General features: G+C 40.6%; 1 protein-coding gene across 3 annotated transcripts in view; it reads right to left on the bottom strand.

Annotated features, from left to right (window-relative positions):
- Nucleotides 1–18,570, bottom strand: part of HIPK1 (homeodomain interacting protein kinase 1) — a 122,853-nt gene that overhangs the window by 38,423 nt on the left and 65,860 nt on the right. For all 3 annotated transcript variants that reach the window (XM_089681078.1, XM_089681079.1, XM_089681080.1), the window contains exons 4-6: nucleotides 10,226–10,345; nucleotides 7,128–7,214; nucleotides 232–416 (exon numbers count right to left, since the gene is read on the bottom strand). In XM_089681078.1, coding sequence (XP_089537204.1) covers nucleotides 232–416; nucleotides 7,128–7,214; nucleotides 10,226–10,345 — 392 coding nt within the window. The remainder of the gene's footprint in view (nucleotides 1–231; nucleotides 417–7,127; nucleotides 7,215–10,225; nucleotides 10,346–18,570) is intronic.

Genomic DNA, 18,570 nt, shown 5'->3' with positions numbered 1-18,570 from the left:
GCATGCAGAGTTTCTCAATGTACTTTTAAGGAAGACCAAGTTTATTTTTTACAGTGACAGTTTAGTTTTTAGAAGTTCTCTGTGCTGTTTATTGGGGGCTTGCTAGTTAACTTCTTAAAAAAAGGGGTGCAGCACTCCAGGTAATCTTTGATCTCTATATAATCCAGGCAGATCACTTCTCAAAGGTTTCCTACTCCAGGTCTAAAGCATGCAAAAATAATTTATACTTACTGATTACTGTGTGGAAAATCCAATAGATGAGTCATAGTAACAAAAGGATGGTTCAAGGTTTTCATTGGCGTTATCCTCTTATCTGCATCAATGGTCAACATTTTCTTCAACAAATCTATATATTCTCTTCTGTCTGCCTTCTCAGCCAACATATCTGTGCCCTCTAGGTCTGTAGACATATTCACCTAAGCGTTAGAAAACAAACGTCAATAGAAGCATAGTACCTGCATGTGCACCTGCACTACCTAGTCTCGCAAACCTATTAGACTTAACGGCAATGATCCCACCAAAACAATTTCATAAATGAGAGCTGAGCATTTTACTTATGTGTATTGTTTTCGTACTGTCGCATGTTCTGTCTCCCTTTGTAACGTACAGTGCTGAGCGAACGGTTGGTGCTTTATAAATACTGTATAATAATTACATATACACTTTAAAATTGAAAGTCTCCCAACTACATCAGTTTTTTTTTTTTTTATTCGAGTGTTCAGCATCCAATACACACATGCTATTTCCAATGTTGGCGAATCCCACCAAGTAGTGAAGAAATTTCATACTTTCTGCAAACGTTTTTTCCTGAAGCCCATTGAGGGGCAAAGGAATGTAGTAGTTCTTAGAAATCAGTTATACTTCTGCCTTCATCTATGCAGTACATAAGATCAATAAAGAGGGGACCCGAGTACCCTCAATGGGCTTCATTAAAATATTTTTGCATTAATCCCATGTGTGTGTACACACACACCACTGTAGAAATGTAGACATTTGGAATGTCCAAACTGAGGGGTAGGCAATTCCCAGAGATTCAAAAGGATAAGGAACCTATATTAAGCAAACACGTGTAGCCAAAAGGCAGGGAAAGAAACAAAAAAAAATGCATTTAGGATAAAGGCCAAAATCTTACATAACCTATGACTTCAAGTAAGGGAAAGAGGAGCAAATGAGTACCCAGACCGAGCTCTCAAGATTTGATCCAATATGACATGGATTAACTTCCACATGTGGTTTTCCACACAACTGATAGTGACAAATCTCCACTACCCCTAGTCTATGCATTGATGGCTTAGGAATTCTGCCTGCCAAATGTCCATTTCAGGGATGGGAAAAGCAAGTCAGCTGGAATAGACTTCATTCATGGAATTCACTTAGAACAATCTGACTTCTGGAGCCTCTGATGGTTTGTGCAAGCCACTGCTGTGACCTTTACCCTGACTGGGTGACCTAGCAGAAAGGAGGTCCAGCATTGTACAGACAGTGATGGCACACCTTTACAGGTTGCTGATAGGAAGTTTAGACTCCTGTGGTGACCAGGTCCAGTGGACAGTTAGGTAACTAAACTACGCTCTAGGCTGTGTTGTCACCATCCTCCAGGGCCTGTGAAGGAAAATGTTCCTTCACAGCAGAAGTAATACAAGGATTGGCTTTGTTTCACATAGTATGTTGTATTGAAGAGGTCCGGATTGAAACTGGGTTAAATCCAATCTCTCCAAGGAGGCAACCATCAAGCCCCGAAACCTTATGCAGACGTGAACAGAGTAGTGCCGTTTCAACCCAAGGGTCCTTATATGGGACCTTTTTATGAGGACTGAAATTTCTGGCTTGGGCTGTGTCCAAGGTTAGATCCGGGTACTCCAGATGTGAGGACTGGGAAAGCAAACTTAAGTTGATGATCCAAAAGTTTAAAAACTGAATATTTCTCTTGACACTGGCAGCAAGGGTTGTAACCGAGTCTTTCAGCAGGTGGTTGTCTAGGTAATACGAACATTAATTCCCTGGGTTTGTACAGAAGCCAGAAGTGGGGCAAACACTTTAGTGAACCCTCGGGGAGCAGTGCCTGAATGGCACAGCTACAAATGGAAAGTGTTGGCTTCCCACAACAAAATGCAGAAAACTGAGCAGGGATGAAGAATTTGTATTGCCTAATGCCCAGGACATGTAGTTCCAGGTGTTGGGCAGGTTGCTTTCACCTGACAGGTGAGCCCTGGTGCTTGCTCACAGCAGAGTTAAACATTGAAAAAAAGCTTTCGGACGGCAGTGCTGCAGCCCAATTGCTGTCACTCAGTCCATCAAGGGCACAGGACTGGCTCTGTGTGTGTAGGCGGCTAGAGGGAAGGGAGGAAAGCGAACCTGTCCACTCCCCTCCTTGTCCTGACCTGGAAGTTACATTTGAAGTCACTTCCAGGTCACCATTCAGATTTCCAGCCATTGAAGCCGGGAAAGAATCTCATGCAGTGTGATGTACACTGCATTACATTCAAGGGAGCACAGGGGAGATATGCAGGGTCTTAGATCCTGGATGTCTCATTAAAGAGAACCTGTCACCAAAAAATCATCACATAGGGGACTTTGTCCCCTATGTGATGAAAATAAGGGAAGTAAAACTTTTTTTTTTTAATGGTTAAAAAAAAAAAAAAAAAAAAAAAAAAAAAAAAAAAAAAGCGCACGCCGGGGTGCCTACCCATGAAAATGTTCACTGCGATACATAGGTTACATCGCCACGCATGCCAGATTGAGTACCAATTCTAGCATGAGACCTCCATAACACTATACTGATGACCTAAAAAGGAGGTTGTAAAAAAAAAAAAAAAAAAAAAAAAAAAGGGTTGCCTATAGACAATATAGGGTACTGAAGTTTGTCACCATTTCAAGAGCACAAGCAAATTTAAGGTTCGACATGTTGGATATCTATTTACTCAGTGGAACCTCAACTTTTATATATTTTACAAAAAAATAGAGTAATTTGTTGCTTTTTTTTGTGCCCTAAATGAGTATTTTTTACTGAAATTTTGCATTTCCTAGACCTTTGCAATATTATGCAACTTAAAAAAAAAAATGGAACTACCACTATTTTATTCTTTAGGGTCTTTGCCTTCAGAAAATATATGTTTGGGGGTTTTGTGTAATCTTCAAGCCTAAAAATGTTTAAATGTGTGCAAAAATGGCTCTGGCATCAAAAAGGATAAGCCCAAAACTCCCGTTGCCTGACCAGCACCCAATCAGTGCTCATTACTCTGCATGGTCTCTCCCCTCCCTGCTAGTTCCCGGGTGTGGTGCTGGAGACAGGCAGCGAGGGGAGGAGGAGACAGAGTGCAATGTTAAAAAAATTAAATGTTAAGTCACCATAAAGCCCCTTTTGATTTTAAAACCCCCAGACGTTAACAGGACCTCCGATTTAAATATGGTTTTGGTTAAAATGGATTTTTTTTTTTTAAATCATGAGAAGTAGATTGTCATGAAGGACAAGTAGATTGGGACACCGATTTAGTCCCAGGACAATTTTTTTTTTTTTTTTTTTTTAAATTTCCACATCCCTGTTGATGTGAGGGGAAAATAGGAAGGTTGTATATGTGTGGATGCCAGAAATTTCCCTCGTCTTGAAGCAATGAGAGATCTTTTTAAGTCTATCTGGAATTTTGGTATACAAAGAAAATTTGTTTAGAGATTTTATGTCCAATATTGGACAGATGCCCCCATTTGGTTTTGGAACTGAATAGGTTTGAATAGAAACCTTGACACCATTCAAAAGAACTGGTACCACCAGTTGACTGAAGTAGGTGCAAGGCAGTCATTAACTCTGCATTCTTTTGGACTGAAGCTGGCAGATTAGAAGGCAAAAAAGCAAGGAGGGGGCAGAGATGGAAACTATTTTGTACCCCTTTAAAATGACAGCCTAGACACAGATCCAGGATGTCTTAGACTGGAAATGCCAACAAATGTCCCCACACTTCTGAGTCCAATAGTGAGGTGTCCCTTCAGCGTGTGGAGGACTTCTGGACAGGTTTGGTGGACTCGTTATGAGCGGAGGTGCCAAGGCTTGGAAATAGGTGTTATCTCCCTCTGAAAGTGATGGTTGCCTGTTTTAAATCACTGCCACACTGAGTCCCTGACTTAAACAAGTGCACAGATTAGGTAGTTCATGGTTTCTTCCTGAGCAGACCGCTTATAGTCTGCAGGAGTTCAGCAGATCGTGGGTGCAATGCTTTACAGGAATACCACTTTTACCTGCAAAAAGAGGTGCATTTATTTATACAAATGCGAACTTATCCTCTTTGCAACTAGCAAATAATTTCAACGTATTGAGATCATTTAAAACTGCACTTAGACTTAGTTTAGACTTCGTCTTAGTACCAATCTACCTGGCACTGTTTAATACAGAAAGTCAAGACACCAAGGCTACCTAGACGGATAGCAAAACATTTTATTCCCCACAAGACCTAAAAAAAAAGAAAAACACTAAAATAACTCAAAATATTATAATTAGTAGGGCTGACATGTGTCTTACATATTGAAATGATGCATTAACTTTAAAGTGATGGCACTGCAAACAGATTTCAAAATAAAGATATAACCCTTGAGTGGAAATACCTCACCTGATGCCCAATGCCACTAAACTGACTTTTGGGGGTGTTAATCTTCTGTGTCCTATGCAGCACTACTAGTTTCTCCTATTAACTTTATCACTATGGGTAACAATAGTGAAGTGGAGGTTGGCAGGAGGAACAAGAATGTAGCAGGGGACAAGAGGTGGACAATCCCACAAGTATCCGTATCCCGGCAGAATTTGAATTAAAGCAGCATCAGAGCAGCCTTCAGCAGCACAGGAAGCTGGAGAGGAATTGACACCGACACTTACAGACTTTGTAATGAAATCTGCAGTGTATTGGCAACAGGGTTGAAATGAAATCTGCAGTGTATTGGCAACAGGGTTGAAATGAAATCTTCAGTATATTGGCAACAGGGTTGAAATGAAATCTTCAGTATATTGGCAACAGGGTTGAAATGTCAAGTTTACTTGGGAGAGAAATTTTACAGCTACGTTCGTACCACAGAAAGTGATTCTGAAGGTCTTCACTTTACACACGATGCAGTATATTGACTTGACACCTTCATGCAGCATTAGATACACAAAAGTTAAAAAAAATCATAATTGTTTAACAGGAAACAGCTGTTCGATTTCCTTTTTAGCAGGTCCCACAGCCTTTAAGAAAATGCCTTCTACTACACAAAAAAAAAACAAATCCCCTAATCTAGGCCACAGAAGATAAGACACCAGGCAGTATTACTGAACAAAGTTTTAATGTTAACAAGTGTACAGGTGTAATATCAACAAAAACGGATGTGTGTAGGTGGCGCGGTAGAACTGAATGGGTGATGCAGATTACACAGTTCACTGGATAAGTTTGCAATAAGGCTATTTTTTGTATCATGATGGGGTAAAAAAAAAAAAAAAATACATAATACAAAACACACATTAATAGCCAAAAGTATTGGGACGACCGCCTTTACACACCCATGAACTTGGCACCCCAGTCTTAGTCTGCTGCTATAACAGCTTCAACTGAAACATCAACTTCAACATGAAATGGTCCAAAAATGTCTTGGTATGTTGACGCCTTAGAAGTTCCCTTCACTGGAACTAAGGGGCCAAGTCCAACCCCTGAAAAACAACCCCACACCATAATCCCACCTCCAAACTTTACACTAGGCACAATGCAGTCAGGCAAGTATTGTTCTTCTGGCAACCTCCAAACCCAGACACGTCCATCTGAATACCAGAGAAGCATGATTTATCGCTCCAGAGAACACGTCCCAACTGCTCTAGAGTCCAGTGGCGGCGTGCATTACACCATCGCATCCAACACTTTACATTGCACTTAGTGATGTAAGGCTTGGATGCGGCTGCTCAGCCAAGGAAACCCATTCCATGAAGCGCTCTATGCACGGTTGTGCTAATCTGAAGGCCAAACGAAGTTCGGAGGTCTTTAGCTATTGACTCTGCAGACAGTTGGCGACTTCTGTGCACTTCAGCATGCGTGGACCCTGCTGTCATTTTACGTGGCCTTGCTTCCACTTTGTTATAACATCACTAACAGTTAACTACGGAATATTTAGTAGCAAGGAAATTTCTCAGACAGATTTATTGCACAGGTGGCAACCAATCACAGTACCATGCTTGAATTCACCAAGCTCCTGAGAGTGACCAATTCTTTCACAAATGTTTGTAGAAGCAGTCTGCATGCCTAGGTGCTTGATTGTATACACCTGGAACCATGGAGGTGTTTGGAACACCTAAATTTAATTAATTATTTGGAGAGGTGTCCCAATACTTTCGGCAATATAGTGTGTAACGTTACATACATACACTAACATGTATGAACGGTGTGTACTGAGCTGTATTTCTCTGATATGTAAACAAATGCATTCTGTATGCAGGCCAGCTAATCAGCTGACCAACCAATCGATAGTTGACAACTATTCTCATAATTATGCTTTCAAGATAAGTCAACAATGCGCAGCTTACATTCATGTAATGTACAGCACCCAGTGTTAAATTTCAATAGAATGGAGATTAAAGAGTGCAGATTTGGGGAATCATAGCACTTTGTGTCCCAGAGACACAACAGTTATAAAAAGGAAACCTCTGGTGACAGCTGTGATGATATTTGCAAAGTTTTCCTATACTTTGCATTTTGGATCTTTTCTTAGGCCTCTTTCATACATATGGCAGTCCCTACCACATCTTAAATGCAAATCGCTTTACAGGAAGCAGTGTATACAGGCATTCAGGAGCCAATACCATCACCTCTTGAACACCTGTTTTATTTTTGTATTTTGTGGATTTTCTTTTACCAGCCAAAGATGGGAACGCTTGGCTCATAGTTGCAGGGCTGTCTTGACTTCCCTGCAACTATGTGTATTCAAGCAGACAGCAGTAAAAGCATTGCCCATTTTTACCACCCCCGACCACCCATGTGAGCTTTAGAGTAAGCTTAATGTAAGCTCTGAAGAAAATTCATGGACGAAGGTGAGAGTCAAAACGTTTGACTTGAATAAGTTGAGTTCTACTTTAAAATTCATAGTTCTATCACTAAGGGACTAAACATAGGTTTTTAACTAACCTGAGCCATGTCATCCAAGCAATTAAAAATATACTTCCGAGCTTCCTTCGATTTGATTCCAGTTTCCATTTCATGTTCTTCTGGGGTCTAGCAAAGGCAGGTGGGGAAGAAAAAAAAAAAAAACATTTAATGTGTATATATTTTTATAACATAATCATAACAAGAGTATTTCATCATCAACCCCACTCAGTAAAGCTTACCATGACATGTTTTCTTTCACTTTGTGGAAGACCAAGTAAATTCTAAGTTTAAATATAAAGGAGGTACCCCGGTAGCACATCTGCAAAACGGATCTCTTTAAACAATCTTATTTCCAGTGTTCAGTGTTTTATCTAAATCACATGGTATTTGGTCATATGGTCTCAACTGAATGGATATTTGACCAAACACGAAGACTAAGTTCCTGAGTACCAATCGTCTCTTTAGCCAAAGTTTGTGTTTAAGGGATCATGGCATCCTCTAAGAATTCTGTGTGAAGTATCTGCTGATGCCTTGTATTAAAGTAAAGCCAGCAGCAGATATTACACTATTACACAGAGCTGCAGCTCTAAGGAAACTTTCACTATTTTGAACAAGCTTTTTTTTTTTTTTTTTTTTTTTTTTTTTTAAACAAGCTTCACCCACTGTTCATTTTGAAGTGACAGATCACCCAGAACTGCAGCTGTCTTAGCAGCTGCTTTTGCACAGCCCAGCCAATGGATCGCACAGCACCACAGCTCTGTGTATGCTTTCACTTTTCAGCGAGCAGGAGTGGGAGCAGTGCTGTGTATAAGTCAGCACGACATAGCGGATCATTCACATAATTGAAACGTCCCACCTGTCCAACCATGCCACTTAGAGGCAGATTTAAACAGGACCAAGCATTATATGAATTTGGTCCTCTGGGGAGCTCAACATTAATGGTTAGAGAAATAGTGGGGGAGGTATTGTTTCCATATTTGTGAGACACCAGTACAGAAAAAGCAATCAGTAAATGAAGACCGAAAACTGAAACCACCTTGTCTACATACTTGATCCAGATCATTCAAACCAAAGAAGCCAGAAAACCAAGAGCCAGGCAGCCAGCATTTTCTGAAACCAGCCAATATATTTACAGATTATTCTCGTTTCCATATAGATATTACGTTTAATAAACTGCCCCTTTAAATTTACAACGCACTGGTATTTAAGGTTTAATTTAGTCCTAAAATATTGCTTTATCTTGTAAATGCTAGTCTGAAGAGTGCGAGGTTTAGCAAGACCTTAAAAAATAAAAACTTATTAAGCTTCAAAATCACCTCTTGAAGCCCTTAGGCCTAGTTTACACTTGTGCTGAAAGCAGTTGAGAAGAATTTTTAAAGCTCTCCTACTACCCACTGCAACACCTGTAATATAGTTTAATAACAAAAATTAGAGAGAAAACATAAGTCAACAGGGGGGCGGCAGCACCCCCGAAGTCAACAGAACATGATTTTTCTTTTTTTTTTTCCCATCGGCAAAATACCAATAACCCTATGCTTGACTGATACATTTCAACGGCCAATCTATCGGTGCATCACTAGCAAAAATTATACCCCCCCTCCGTCAAGTTAGGCTGGCAGTACCGTCAAACGTGCACCATTCAAGTGAATAGACCATGTCACAACCACAAGCCCAATGCTAGGCTCAACACTGGGGCATGGTATTCCCACTCAAAAATCCCTGTGGGGCTATATAAAGAAAAAAAAAAAAAGGCAGTATCATCTTTTAAAGACTGTCTATCTCTGAAAAGCGGTCTACCTCAGACCACTTTTCAGACACTGCCACTAGTGTGAACAAGTCTAGAAAAAGAACATGGTCACTTTAATGCAGCCCATGTCAGTAGCACATACCTCTGTTCCTCCTTGCACACTGCCACTCCATTTAGCATCTAGAATGTAATAAAGTCCTGTGTAAGCTCCTAAACGCTATAATTGATAGTGCTGCGACAATTACCAAGCACCAGATCTGTCACTTGAGAGGAAAGAATAAAAATCCCCATACAAGGTATTTTCTTTACTCCTTGAGGTTGAACAGTGGCTGCTGCTGGTGGAAGAGCATTAAAGCAAACCAGTTATGCCCTGCATGGACAATGCACAGGTTACTTGTTAAAGTATCATTCATCTTCAGTATTGGAATGTTAATACAGTGAAGCAGTAAAAATCTAACTCACATTTGTACCTATTGACACTAGAAAAAAAAATTAATCTTCAATCTTTTGCTACGACAGACTGAAATCTTGACTCCTGCCATTACATTCTATTGATCATACCACAAAGGGAAAAGAATCCAGAGATGCCTTTATCCCATTACAGCAAAAGGCACAGAGCCACACTGCATTCATTAATCCCTTTATTACCATCACAACGATCAAAAGGCACAAAGACTATGACTGAGTGTGCTTTAGCCTACAATCTCCGCTGTCCATTGACAGCTGGATCATAAGCATTGTGTACAAGCTGGGTGCAGGCACCAACAGTAACCAAATAGATGAACAAACACTCTTCTAATAACTGCTTAACCTAGGGGCCATTTTAGTACAAAGGCCAGCAGGAGGGTGTTTAACCCAGTGAAGAGTAACTTTTTAAAGTAACATTTTAAAGAATTGCAGCAAAACCTAACTACTCTTGAAAATGCCCCCCAAACACTTATTCTGACTAACCTGTGTAAGATAAATCTGTATACCAACCTATTTTTGAGGCTGCTTCGGGTCTGGGCATGTCATCTTCCCTGTGCTAGTCAGCATGGACTGCAGGGCAGAGGAGAGAGTGTTGACAACGGCTGGTAATGTCAGTGAGGTCACCACAGGATCCTATGGCCCATCCATTATCGGCACTCCCTCCTGTAGCCACCACTGTCAAAGGAGAGCAGGATCATGTGACTGGCCCAGAGCAGCCTCAAAATAGGAAGTATACAGATCTTCCTTACATAGGTTTGTCAGAATAGGTGCTAGGAGGGGGAGGGAACATTGAAGAGTAGTTACAGTAGGTTTTGCTTTAATCTCTACTTTAAAGCCAGGGTTAAACCACAATTGTGTGTATAAGGCTTAATGATTGTCAATGTATTTGCATGGATATTAGGAATCAGGTTCACAGCACTACCTTTAACCTCCACAATGGATAGCCCAAGTCTGGATCTCTGTTGAAAAATCTTGAGGTCTTGGTTCCAGCACTGAGAAGATATTCTGCAGGTAGTCCTTGAGTCTGAGAGATGTACCTTATCTGAAAAACACAAACAAATTATAGCAATTTTACATATGCTGTTGGTAGATGTTAGGACTACAGCTTTAATGCTAACAGCTGCTAATAGATCATTACTTTTTGTGTTGGGGGGGCTAATGATGCTCAAAACTTTTCACCCAAGCTTCATACATTTTCCAATTGAATCCAACTAGCAAAATGTGCAAATCTTAGACTTCAGTTTCCACTTTGAGAATCATGTACAGATTTAGAGAAGTAACAACTTACACCTAAGACAAAAACTACCAAAAGCAGCTGGTTTTAAAAATGGGGAATATTTAGCCGCCCTACCTTAAAAAATGCTTATTTTGGATTTAGACTGAACAGAGGTCACCTCTTGATTTCTCTTATTTTTGTTCTTGCACACAACACTTAAGGTTTTGTGCAAGATGCCTGACATCGATTTTAAAGCTCATATCCACAGGCATTAAATACGCATGGCATGTGTGTACACAGCCAATGCACCTCGACAAACATTGCATTATTTCCTACTGAACATATGAAAAAACTCACAGCCACATTCTCCTAAAATGTACCATAAAAAAAAAAACCCCACAAAAAAAAATTGGCTTTAAAGTTTTGGATGGAATGGGGAAGGGTTTGCAACCGTCAAGTTTATTGTGTGCATCTCTGAAGGTCAGATTCACTTTTTGTACCAGTAGCCAAAGTCACCGAAACTGAAAGCAAAGAAAGAAAATCCAATTTTTTTTAGTTGTCGCAGCATCAGAAAGAACAGTCTCTTCCGACTGGGACAACGGTTGGACAGACTGAATGAAAACCTCCCCAAAAGAAACACAGACGGAAGAAAAAAAAAACTGATTGAGTTTAAAGCGATACTAAAAAGGTTCTTTTTTTTTTAATACGTCACACTTGCCTGCTTTGTGCAGTGGTGTTGCATAGAGCAGCCCTGATTCTCTTCTCAGGTCCCACGCTAGCGCTCCTGGCCCCTCCTCCAAGTGCCACCACAGCAAGCTGCTTGCTCTGGGGGGCACTCGTGCATGCTCGCTTTCAAGCTTCAGTGTGTTTAGATATACTTTCAGAAGACCTAGCACATTAACTTTTGGCCGTTCATTATTAAATGTACCAAACCATTTAGTTTGTTCTAAAGTTTAGTCAGTCAATATGATTGAAGGATAAGGTAACACATTCTAGTTTCCACACTTGCAATCAAACAAAATTGAAAAATACACAGTAATATATCTACATGATTAAATATGATTGTTGAATGGGTCTGTATTGCAATCTGTTATCCAATACACATGCAGATAATTATGGCAGACAAAATTGAGCTTACAAAAAAAAAAAAAAAAAAAAAAATGTAAGGGCTTTGTTTGTGATCTTCAGTTCAGTTGGATCAAATGATGAATTAAATAATCATACTGAAGTGTGTATCTGCCATAACTTTAATTTTCTGTTTGGTATAATCACTCCTAAGGCTGCATATAGCTTACAGGAAAGCTGCCTAAATAACCAAGCTGGGAGATCCATTTGTGCTATGGTTTTTACTGCACAGAGCTGATCTATTGTAACTGACTTTGCAGCATATAAATGGTAGAATAATCAAGGCAGCCAATTGCAGATAGACCTAGAACAAAACATCCTACTGGCCAGAAAAAGAATGGTTATAGTCCAGCATCTGTTATAACACCAAATTATTGCACATCACGCTGCAGGACAAAAAAAAAAAAAAAAAAAAAAAACAAGCTTCTTCAACCTGGATGTCGATATTGGAGAGGATGCTATTCCAAAAGCAAAATCCTATTTGATTTTAGGAGGGAGAAACAAGCAGACTCCCCACCCACATTACAGATAGGTTTCTCAGAATACTGGCAGATTCTCAGTTAAGGGAAACCATCCAACTAGAGCTGTATATTTTTAACTACTGAAAGTCAGCAGAGTTCTTCTGGAAATTTACTGGTCTACACAAGATGAATGCAGTAGGCAAATCATTTACCAGAGATAAAATACCAAACCACCAACATCTGTGACCACAACATAGGTGCTGTCAGATTCCAGTCTTTAGTGTAGATTAGAAACAGGTACAGCCTATAGGCTCCTGTAATCAGTTTTTTTTTCTCTTCAGTTTCAAAAAACTGCTTTAAGCTGGCCATAGATGAATAGCATTTAAAAGTTTTAGTAAAGTCTTTGGAAAAGGTGTATGAAAATTCTCAGAACATTTGTTTGACATCCAAAAGATTGTTTGCTTTTAAACATTTGATTTTGGAATGAATGAACTTTGCCAAATGAAAGCCACATACACTGCCAGAAATTCATTCGAGGAAAAAATGTCCACCCTGCTTCTTCAAATTTTCTTTTCACTGCAGTCAAAGAAAAAAAACAAACAAACATCGATTTGACCAACTAATGGTTAGAAAAGACAAAATGAACTCTTTTAGAACCTTCCCCCCCCCCCAAGAATCTTCATTCAAAATTCTACCCATCTATGGCCAGCTGTAGTCCGAGCATAAGCCAGAGTTTGAGGGCTTTATATTGCATGTTTTTATGTGCAACTTTAGTAAAAGAGAAAAAATGGTTAGTGAAATGGTTTCCAGTTTCTTGTTGGCTTGCAGCAGTAGTACACTGCATAAGTGAAACCTGAAAAACAGAACACCAGACATTGTGTGTATCCACACATGAGCTTCTCCATTTTCACAGCTAATTGACAAAGTAGTTGTTCAGCGTTTCAGATCAGGTTTACATCAGGATCAGGTAAGGTTTTATACAGATCACAAGTAAAAGACCTGTGCGATTAGAAAGAGTTCACATAGTCAAGGAGCCTGAATTCACACCTGAGCTGGACCACACTGCTCAGAAAACTGACAGCACTCAATTTGCATTGAATCTGCCCTGGACACATGTGAACAGGCGCAATAGAAAGCAATGTTTTCACAGGTGATGCGAATTGGATACAGCTCAAAACACATCAAATCTGCATGTGTGTGAACCGGCTCTGAATCGAGAATCAGGTCATGAACAGCAGGCAACTAGGGAAATAATGTCTGCAGCAGGAATCAGTTTTCCAGGCACTGCATAGACCAGTAAGAGGATGGGTAGCAGAAGTGTGCTGCATGGCAAAATGAATTGCCAATAAAGAATGGAAAGTGCTGTTGAAATCCTGAGTATAGGATGGCAGACAGTGCAAAATATGCTGTCAGACAGCAAGTGAAAGAATGAGTTGGCAGGAACAGGTGTGCACCATTTTTCCAATGATTGGTAGTGCTTTACCATGCCTTGTGCAGTACTGACTTAAAGCGTTATAAGGCTTTTTCAAAACCTACTCTTTGCTGTAAATCACATTTAAGGGCAGGCTGAAGTGTTTTGCAGTAATGTAACAAACATGAAACCGTTGTAAGCAATATAAAAAATCAACAATCGGAATGCGCTAAATTATATCAAAAAATTAACTAATTTGTGTATAAAAGTCCAAACATCCTAAATACAAAAAAATCTCCAGTGAAACAATCCATAAATTGGTGTAGAAAAATGTGTAGAAAAAATGTCCAACACCCCAAACGAAATTTCTTCTTAACATATAAGTGCACCGTGCTTAATCCACCACCAAGTGAATGGAATAAACTCACCAGAGCTCAATGCTGATCAAATTATAAATCAGCACAAGCGTGTTTGCTCTGGGAGCGATGAGAGAAGACAGATCATGAAGCAACACTCTGTAGCATGGACACATCCAGATACCAGGAGCAATACTCTGCAGTAACTCTGAAGTATGGCCAGGACTCCTTATATAGCGATCATCCTCCAAATATATAGTAATACCACTCAAAAATAAAGGAAAGGCATGAAGGTGCAGTAAGTAAAAACCATTTAACTTTATTACAATCTCATCTTACTCACAAAGTTAAGTGTCCACCTGACACTGGTATAACAGGCGATCAGATACAAGGAATGGACGAGCCCCGTTCACCGCGGACACCTCGCCGACAGCTCCAGGGAACGTCCTGACGTCATCCAATAGGCTCCGCCCTACGCGTTTCGTCACTCTGACGTCCTCACGGAGCGGAGCCTATTGGATGACGTCAGGACGTTCCCTGGATTAAATTTAAATTTCGTTTGGGGTGTTGGACATTTTTTCTACACATTTTTCTACACCAATTTATGGATTGTTTCACTGGAGATTTTTTTGTATTTAGGATGTTTGGACTTTTATACACAAATTAATTAATTTTTTGATATAATTTAGCGCATTCCGATTGTTGATTTTTTATTTTTCACCAATATTTTGGGTTAGAGGTTTGCTGCTGTAGAAGAGTGATATTGTTTGGCGCTTTCTTTTCTTTGGGTCATTGTAAGCAATATGCCTTGCATGGTTTTCATGGTGGGCCAATTTGGCAATACATAAAATTAGGATCCACACAGTAAAAACGGGAGTCAGCAACCTGTAAATCGAGATCAACCAGTAGATCGAGGCCAGGTGACAGATCTCAGTCTGGGCTTGTTAACCCACCATCCCAAACCATTAAACAGTGTGCAATGCAGAGGAACTACTTGCAAAGTTGGAGCTGTAGTAGGGAGCAAGAGCCGCATAAATCAATGCCTCCCCTGTAGGTGCTGGCTCCTGTCCCGTGCAGAGTGATACCAACTGCACTCCACCTCTTATCCTGGCTAGGTCTCCAGAGTGGTGCCAGCAGCAAGAAAAAGACAAGATCTGCATGTCAGTGTGAAACAATACACTGGGCATAATAGCATAGGGCTGCCTTCACACTGATGCATTTGCGGTTTACCAAAACTGCATGTGCAGCTTCCAGATGGGTTTGCTGTGCTTCGCCAGACTTCTATTATATCATGCGGGTTTGGTGCACTTTCCGAAAGCGCACAAAAACTCCTGAATGCAGAATACAACAGAAATCTGACCAAAGCGCAGCTAACCCAGGAAACTCACAGATACACTGTGCTGCACCTGCAAAAGTGTGAACGCAGCCTTATAGGGGGCTCAGAACAGTAAGGGTTCATTTACATTTGTAGTTTGGGGGGTAGTAAACCATCATAGTTAAATGTTCTTACCACACCTGCCCCAACTGCACACCCTTTAGCTGCAGTGGCCAGGGGTATACACATGTTCCAGCCTCAGCAGTAGCCAGGCAAGCTGTGCAGCAGAAATGTTAAACCCTGTCATGGTTGGTGAATGGGTCATGCTTGGCAGGTGCTACACCCAAGTGAGTTAGGCCACTCTGCAAGTACCCTGCAACCTTGTGCAGTATAGCAAACAAGGGGCTAAAGCAGTGTGTTGCTTTCTCACCTGCTTTAATCAGTCGTACCTTGAAGAATGCAGTTGTGGGGCACTCGCAAAGTGTCGCTGTTTACTTGAATGGGTCACAATTGACAAGTGGTAGCACCCATCAAAAGCAACATGCGGCATGTGCACCTCAGCTGCTAAAGGGGTAGGGAGGGCAGCAAAACCGCAATTCAACCACAGGGTTTCCCCACCCTCCAACTTTGTGTTAATAAGTGCTAAGGGTGCCGCTGCTGAATGCAACTAAGGGCTCATTTACAAGTGCTGCAGCCATTGCTGATCCGCTGAAAAGCGATCCAAGTGTGTTTGACAGGTGGTGAGGCAGTGATATGTTACAACCACCTGATTAAAAATCCAACCCAAGATTGCAGTGCAATGCGTGATTGCATCACAGTAGTAAGGCAATTAGAGGTTTAAATCAGGTGTGAAGAAGCAACACTGCCGAGTGATGTTTGACTTCTTCCAGGTTGTTCAGGTAGATCTCCACCTCTAAGATTGCCTACCCCTGCAGTAAAACTTTATATAGTCAAAATTGTATGAAATTACTGTGTGAACTGTGACTAACAGATGCAACTGGTAACCCATAACAAAAACATTTTCTCCTGCTTTTTTTCCCTAAAGCACTTGCAATAAGTTGCAGAAAATACACAGCTGCAGGTTTCTCTTGCATCTGAACTCATTCTATTTTGCTTGTTTACAAAGCCCGATCCCTGGTGATATATTCATAGAAATGTCTTGACATGCAGTGTGATAGACTAAGCTTTAAGTGGGTATTTAATAAACTGTCAAGATACAGGTTTGTGAAGGCTATGAATATGCTCAAAACCCAAAGATTGCCTTTATAAAAAGGTCACATTCACTGAATATAGTACATATTTTTCAGCCGTTGTACTTCAAAGCACTTCAGAGCAGTTTCAGTTGTCAAGACAAAGGTTTCAGTTTAGTGTTTAGATACTGGAGCCACCAACAGCTGTATGAAGACAGAAAAAAAAAAAATCTCAGAAAACAGTGAGATGCCTCCCTTCAGTAACAAATGGCCCAGAAAAGTGAACATGAAAAGTCTAGTCTACTGTATATAGTCAACTTATCAACCAAGTCAGAATACAAAGCCTGTACTAATTTATACTATTGCTTTATGGTGAACGTCTATAGTGTATTTAAATATGGCTACTAAGAATTTATCAAAAGCAGCTTTAGATCTGCAATGCCATTATACAATACTGTGTTTACACTAACATTTTAGTTCTGCAGGGAAATCTGCTAAATGGGAAAAATAGCATTTGAGTGATCAGTAAAATACAGTTTCTTGTACAATACAGGACAGTCTTTAACCAAATACAGACAGGTGCAGTGCTAAAATTACAAAACTGATCAAACGAATAAAATTACTACGCATACAGATGTATACGGTGCTGATGAAATTGCACCAAAAGATATAAACAGTCTTCTTATGCGTGAAAAAGCTTGCAGGCTTGACTCTGGATGGTCAGCAATATCAAGTGGTGAAATACAACTTCATAGATAATTCATAGTGATATTCCTTGTGATGTGACTGTGCACCAATTTATAAAATGCGCACTCACCAGATGCACATTGAATTTGTGCATTAAACATTAAATCTCTGCGGGGTCCCTTTTAAGTGGATCAGCCTGCCAGGAGTAAGGATCCTTCATCCGGACACCAGCCTCTTGTGCAGCTACGCTTCCTCTGGGGGTCTCCACGAGCAGTTGGCTCTGAGCCAAGCCATATATGAAAAAAAGCATAAGTGCTGATCGGGGTGCGTAGCTCGGGGTTACCGCTTTTGGCACCGAAAGTTAACCCTGAGCTACACTTGGGAATACCACCAGGGAGGTTAAGACACGCCAGTTACATTACCGGCTTCAGTGTAGAGGCTTACATACCAGCCTGATACTAGTCAAGAGAACCTTCTACGTCCTTGGGGAAAGAATCTCCCCAACTCCAATGCTGGATTGGAAATCAACACACCAGGGGAAATCTGGCCTTGCAGGTCAGAAGCATTGGGGTATTTGTTCCAAGCTGCCAGAATAATGAGCTGCAACAGTCTGAAGTGAAACAGACTGAAAGGGAATGGAGGAACAAAAGTCTGTCTTTGGGCAGAAAGATTTGGGATATGGCTGTATCTAATGTCAGGCCCAGATGCTTAAATCGGTAAGTCAGTTCTGAAGGTTGAAGATCAAACTGAAGCTAAGCACAGTCTGCACTATCTGCTAGAAATTGGACTGATCCTTTACCAGGAGATCATCCCAGGTATCCCCTACAGCAAAGCTAGGACTAGAGCAAGCACCTTGGCAAAAACCTGGTGTGGTCAAGGACAAGCCAAAGGGAAGGGACTCCAAAGACATGCTTGGTAGGTTAACTGGCCCCAATATGTATGCATGAATGCGAGTTAGGGACCTTAGATTATATGATCCTTGAGGGTAAGGGACTGTACAATATATGTGTAAAGCACTGCGTAAATTGGCACTATAGAAGTACCTGTAATAAATAAAAAATTGGCAATGCTAAGTGTTCCAAGTTAAACACAAATAATGTTAGTGCAAAGAAAAAAAAAAAAAAAAATAGAATGTGCAAGTAAGCATCCCTAAAATCCGCCAGGACATCCCCTAGTTGGGAGGCAATAACCAACCTGCCAATTCTATATAGAACTTCTGAACAAGTGGAGTGTCATTAGAGCCAGAATGAGCCAAATATTTGTCGGGTTTTTACTCAAAACCATTCCATTGCCAAAGTTCCTCGTTTGGAACTGGGTCTGTGACCCCTGCAAGAAGAGGTACTGAATAGCAGCAAGCAGATTTACACATCTTTGCACAGAAAGCAAATCTGACAGCATGAAGTGGGAGGCAGAGTCCACAATGACAGTCTGGGACCAGAGTATTGTTTTCATGTGCTGTTAGAATTCAAAAACAGTATGGCTGTCAGTCACAGTTCTGTGAATGAA

This window comes from Staurois parvus, unplaced genomic scaffold (genome assembly GCF_062004578.1).
Source record: "Staurois parvus isolate SC_StPar_1 unplaced genomic scaffold, SC_StPar_1.0 ptg000258l, whole genome shotgun sequence".
Taxonomy (NCBI): Eukaryota; Metazoa; Chordata; class Amphibia; order Anura; family Ranidae; genus Staurois; species Staurois parvus.
The sequence above is the reverse complement of the archived record's forward strand: the minus strand, read 5'-3'. Positions and strand labels throughout refer to the sequence as shown.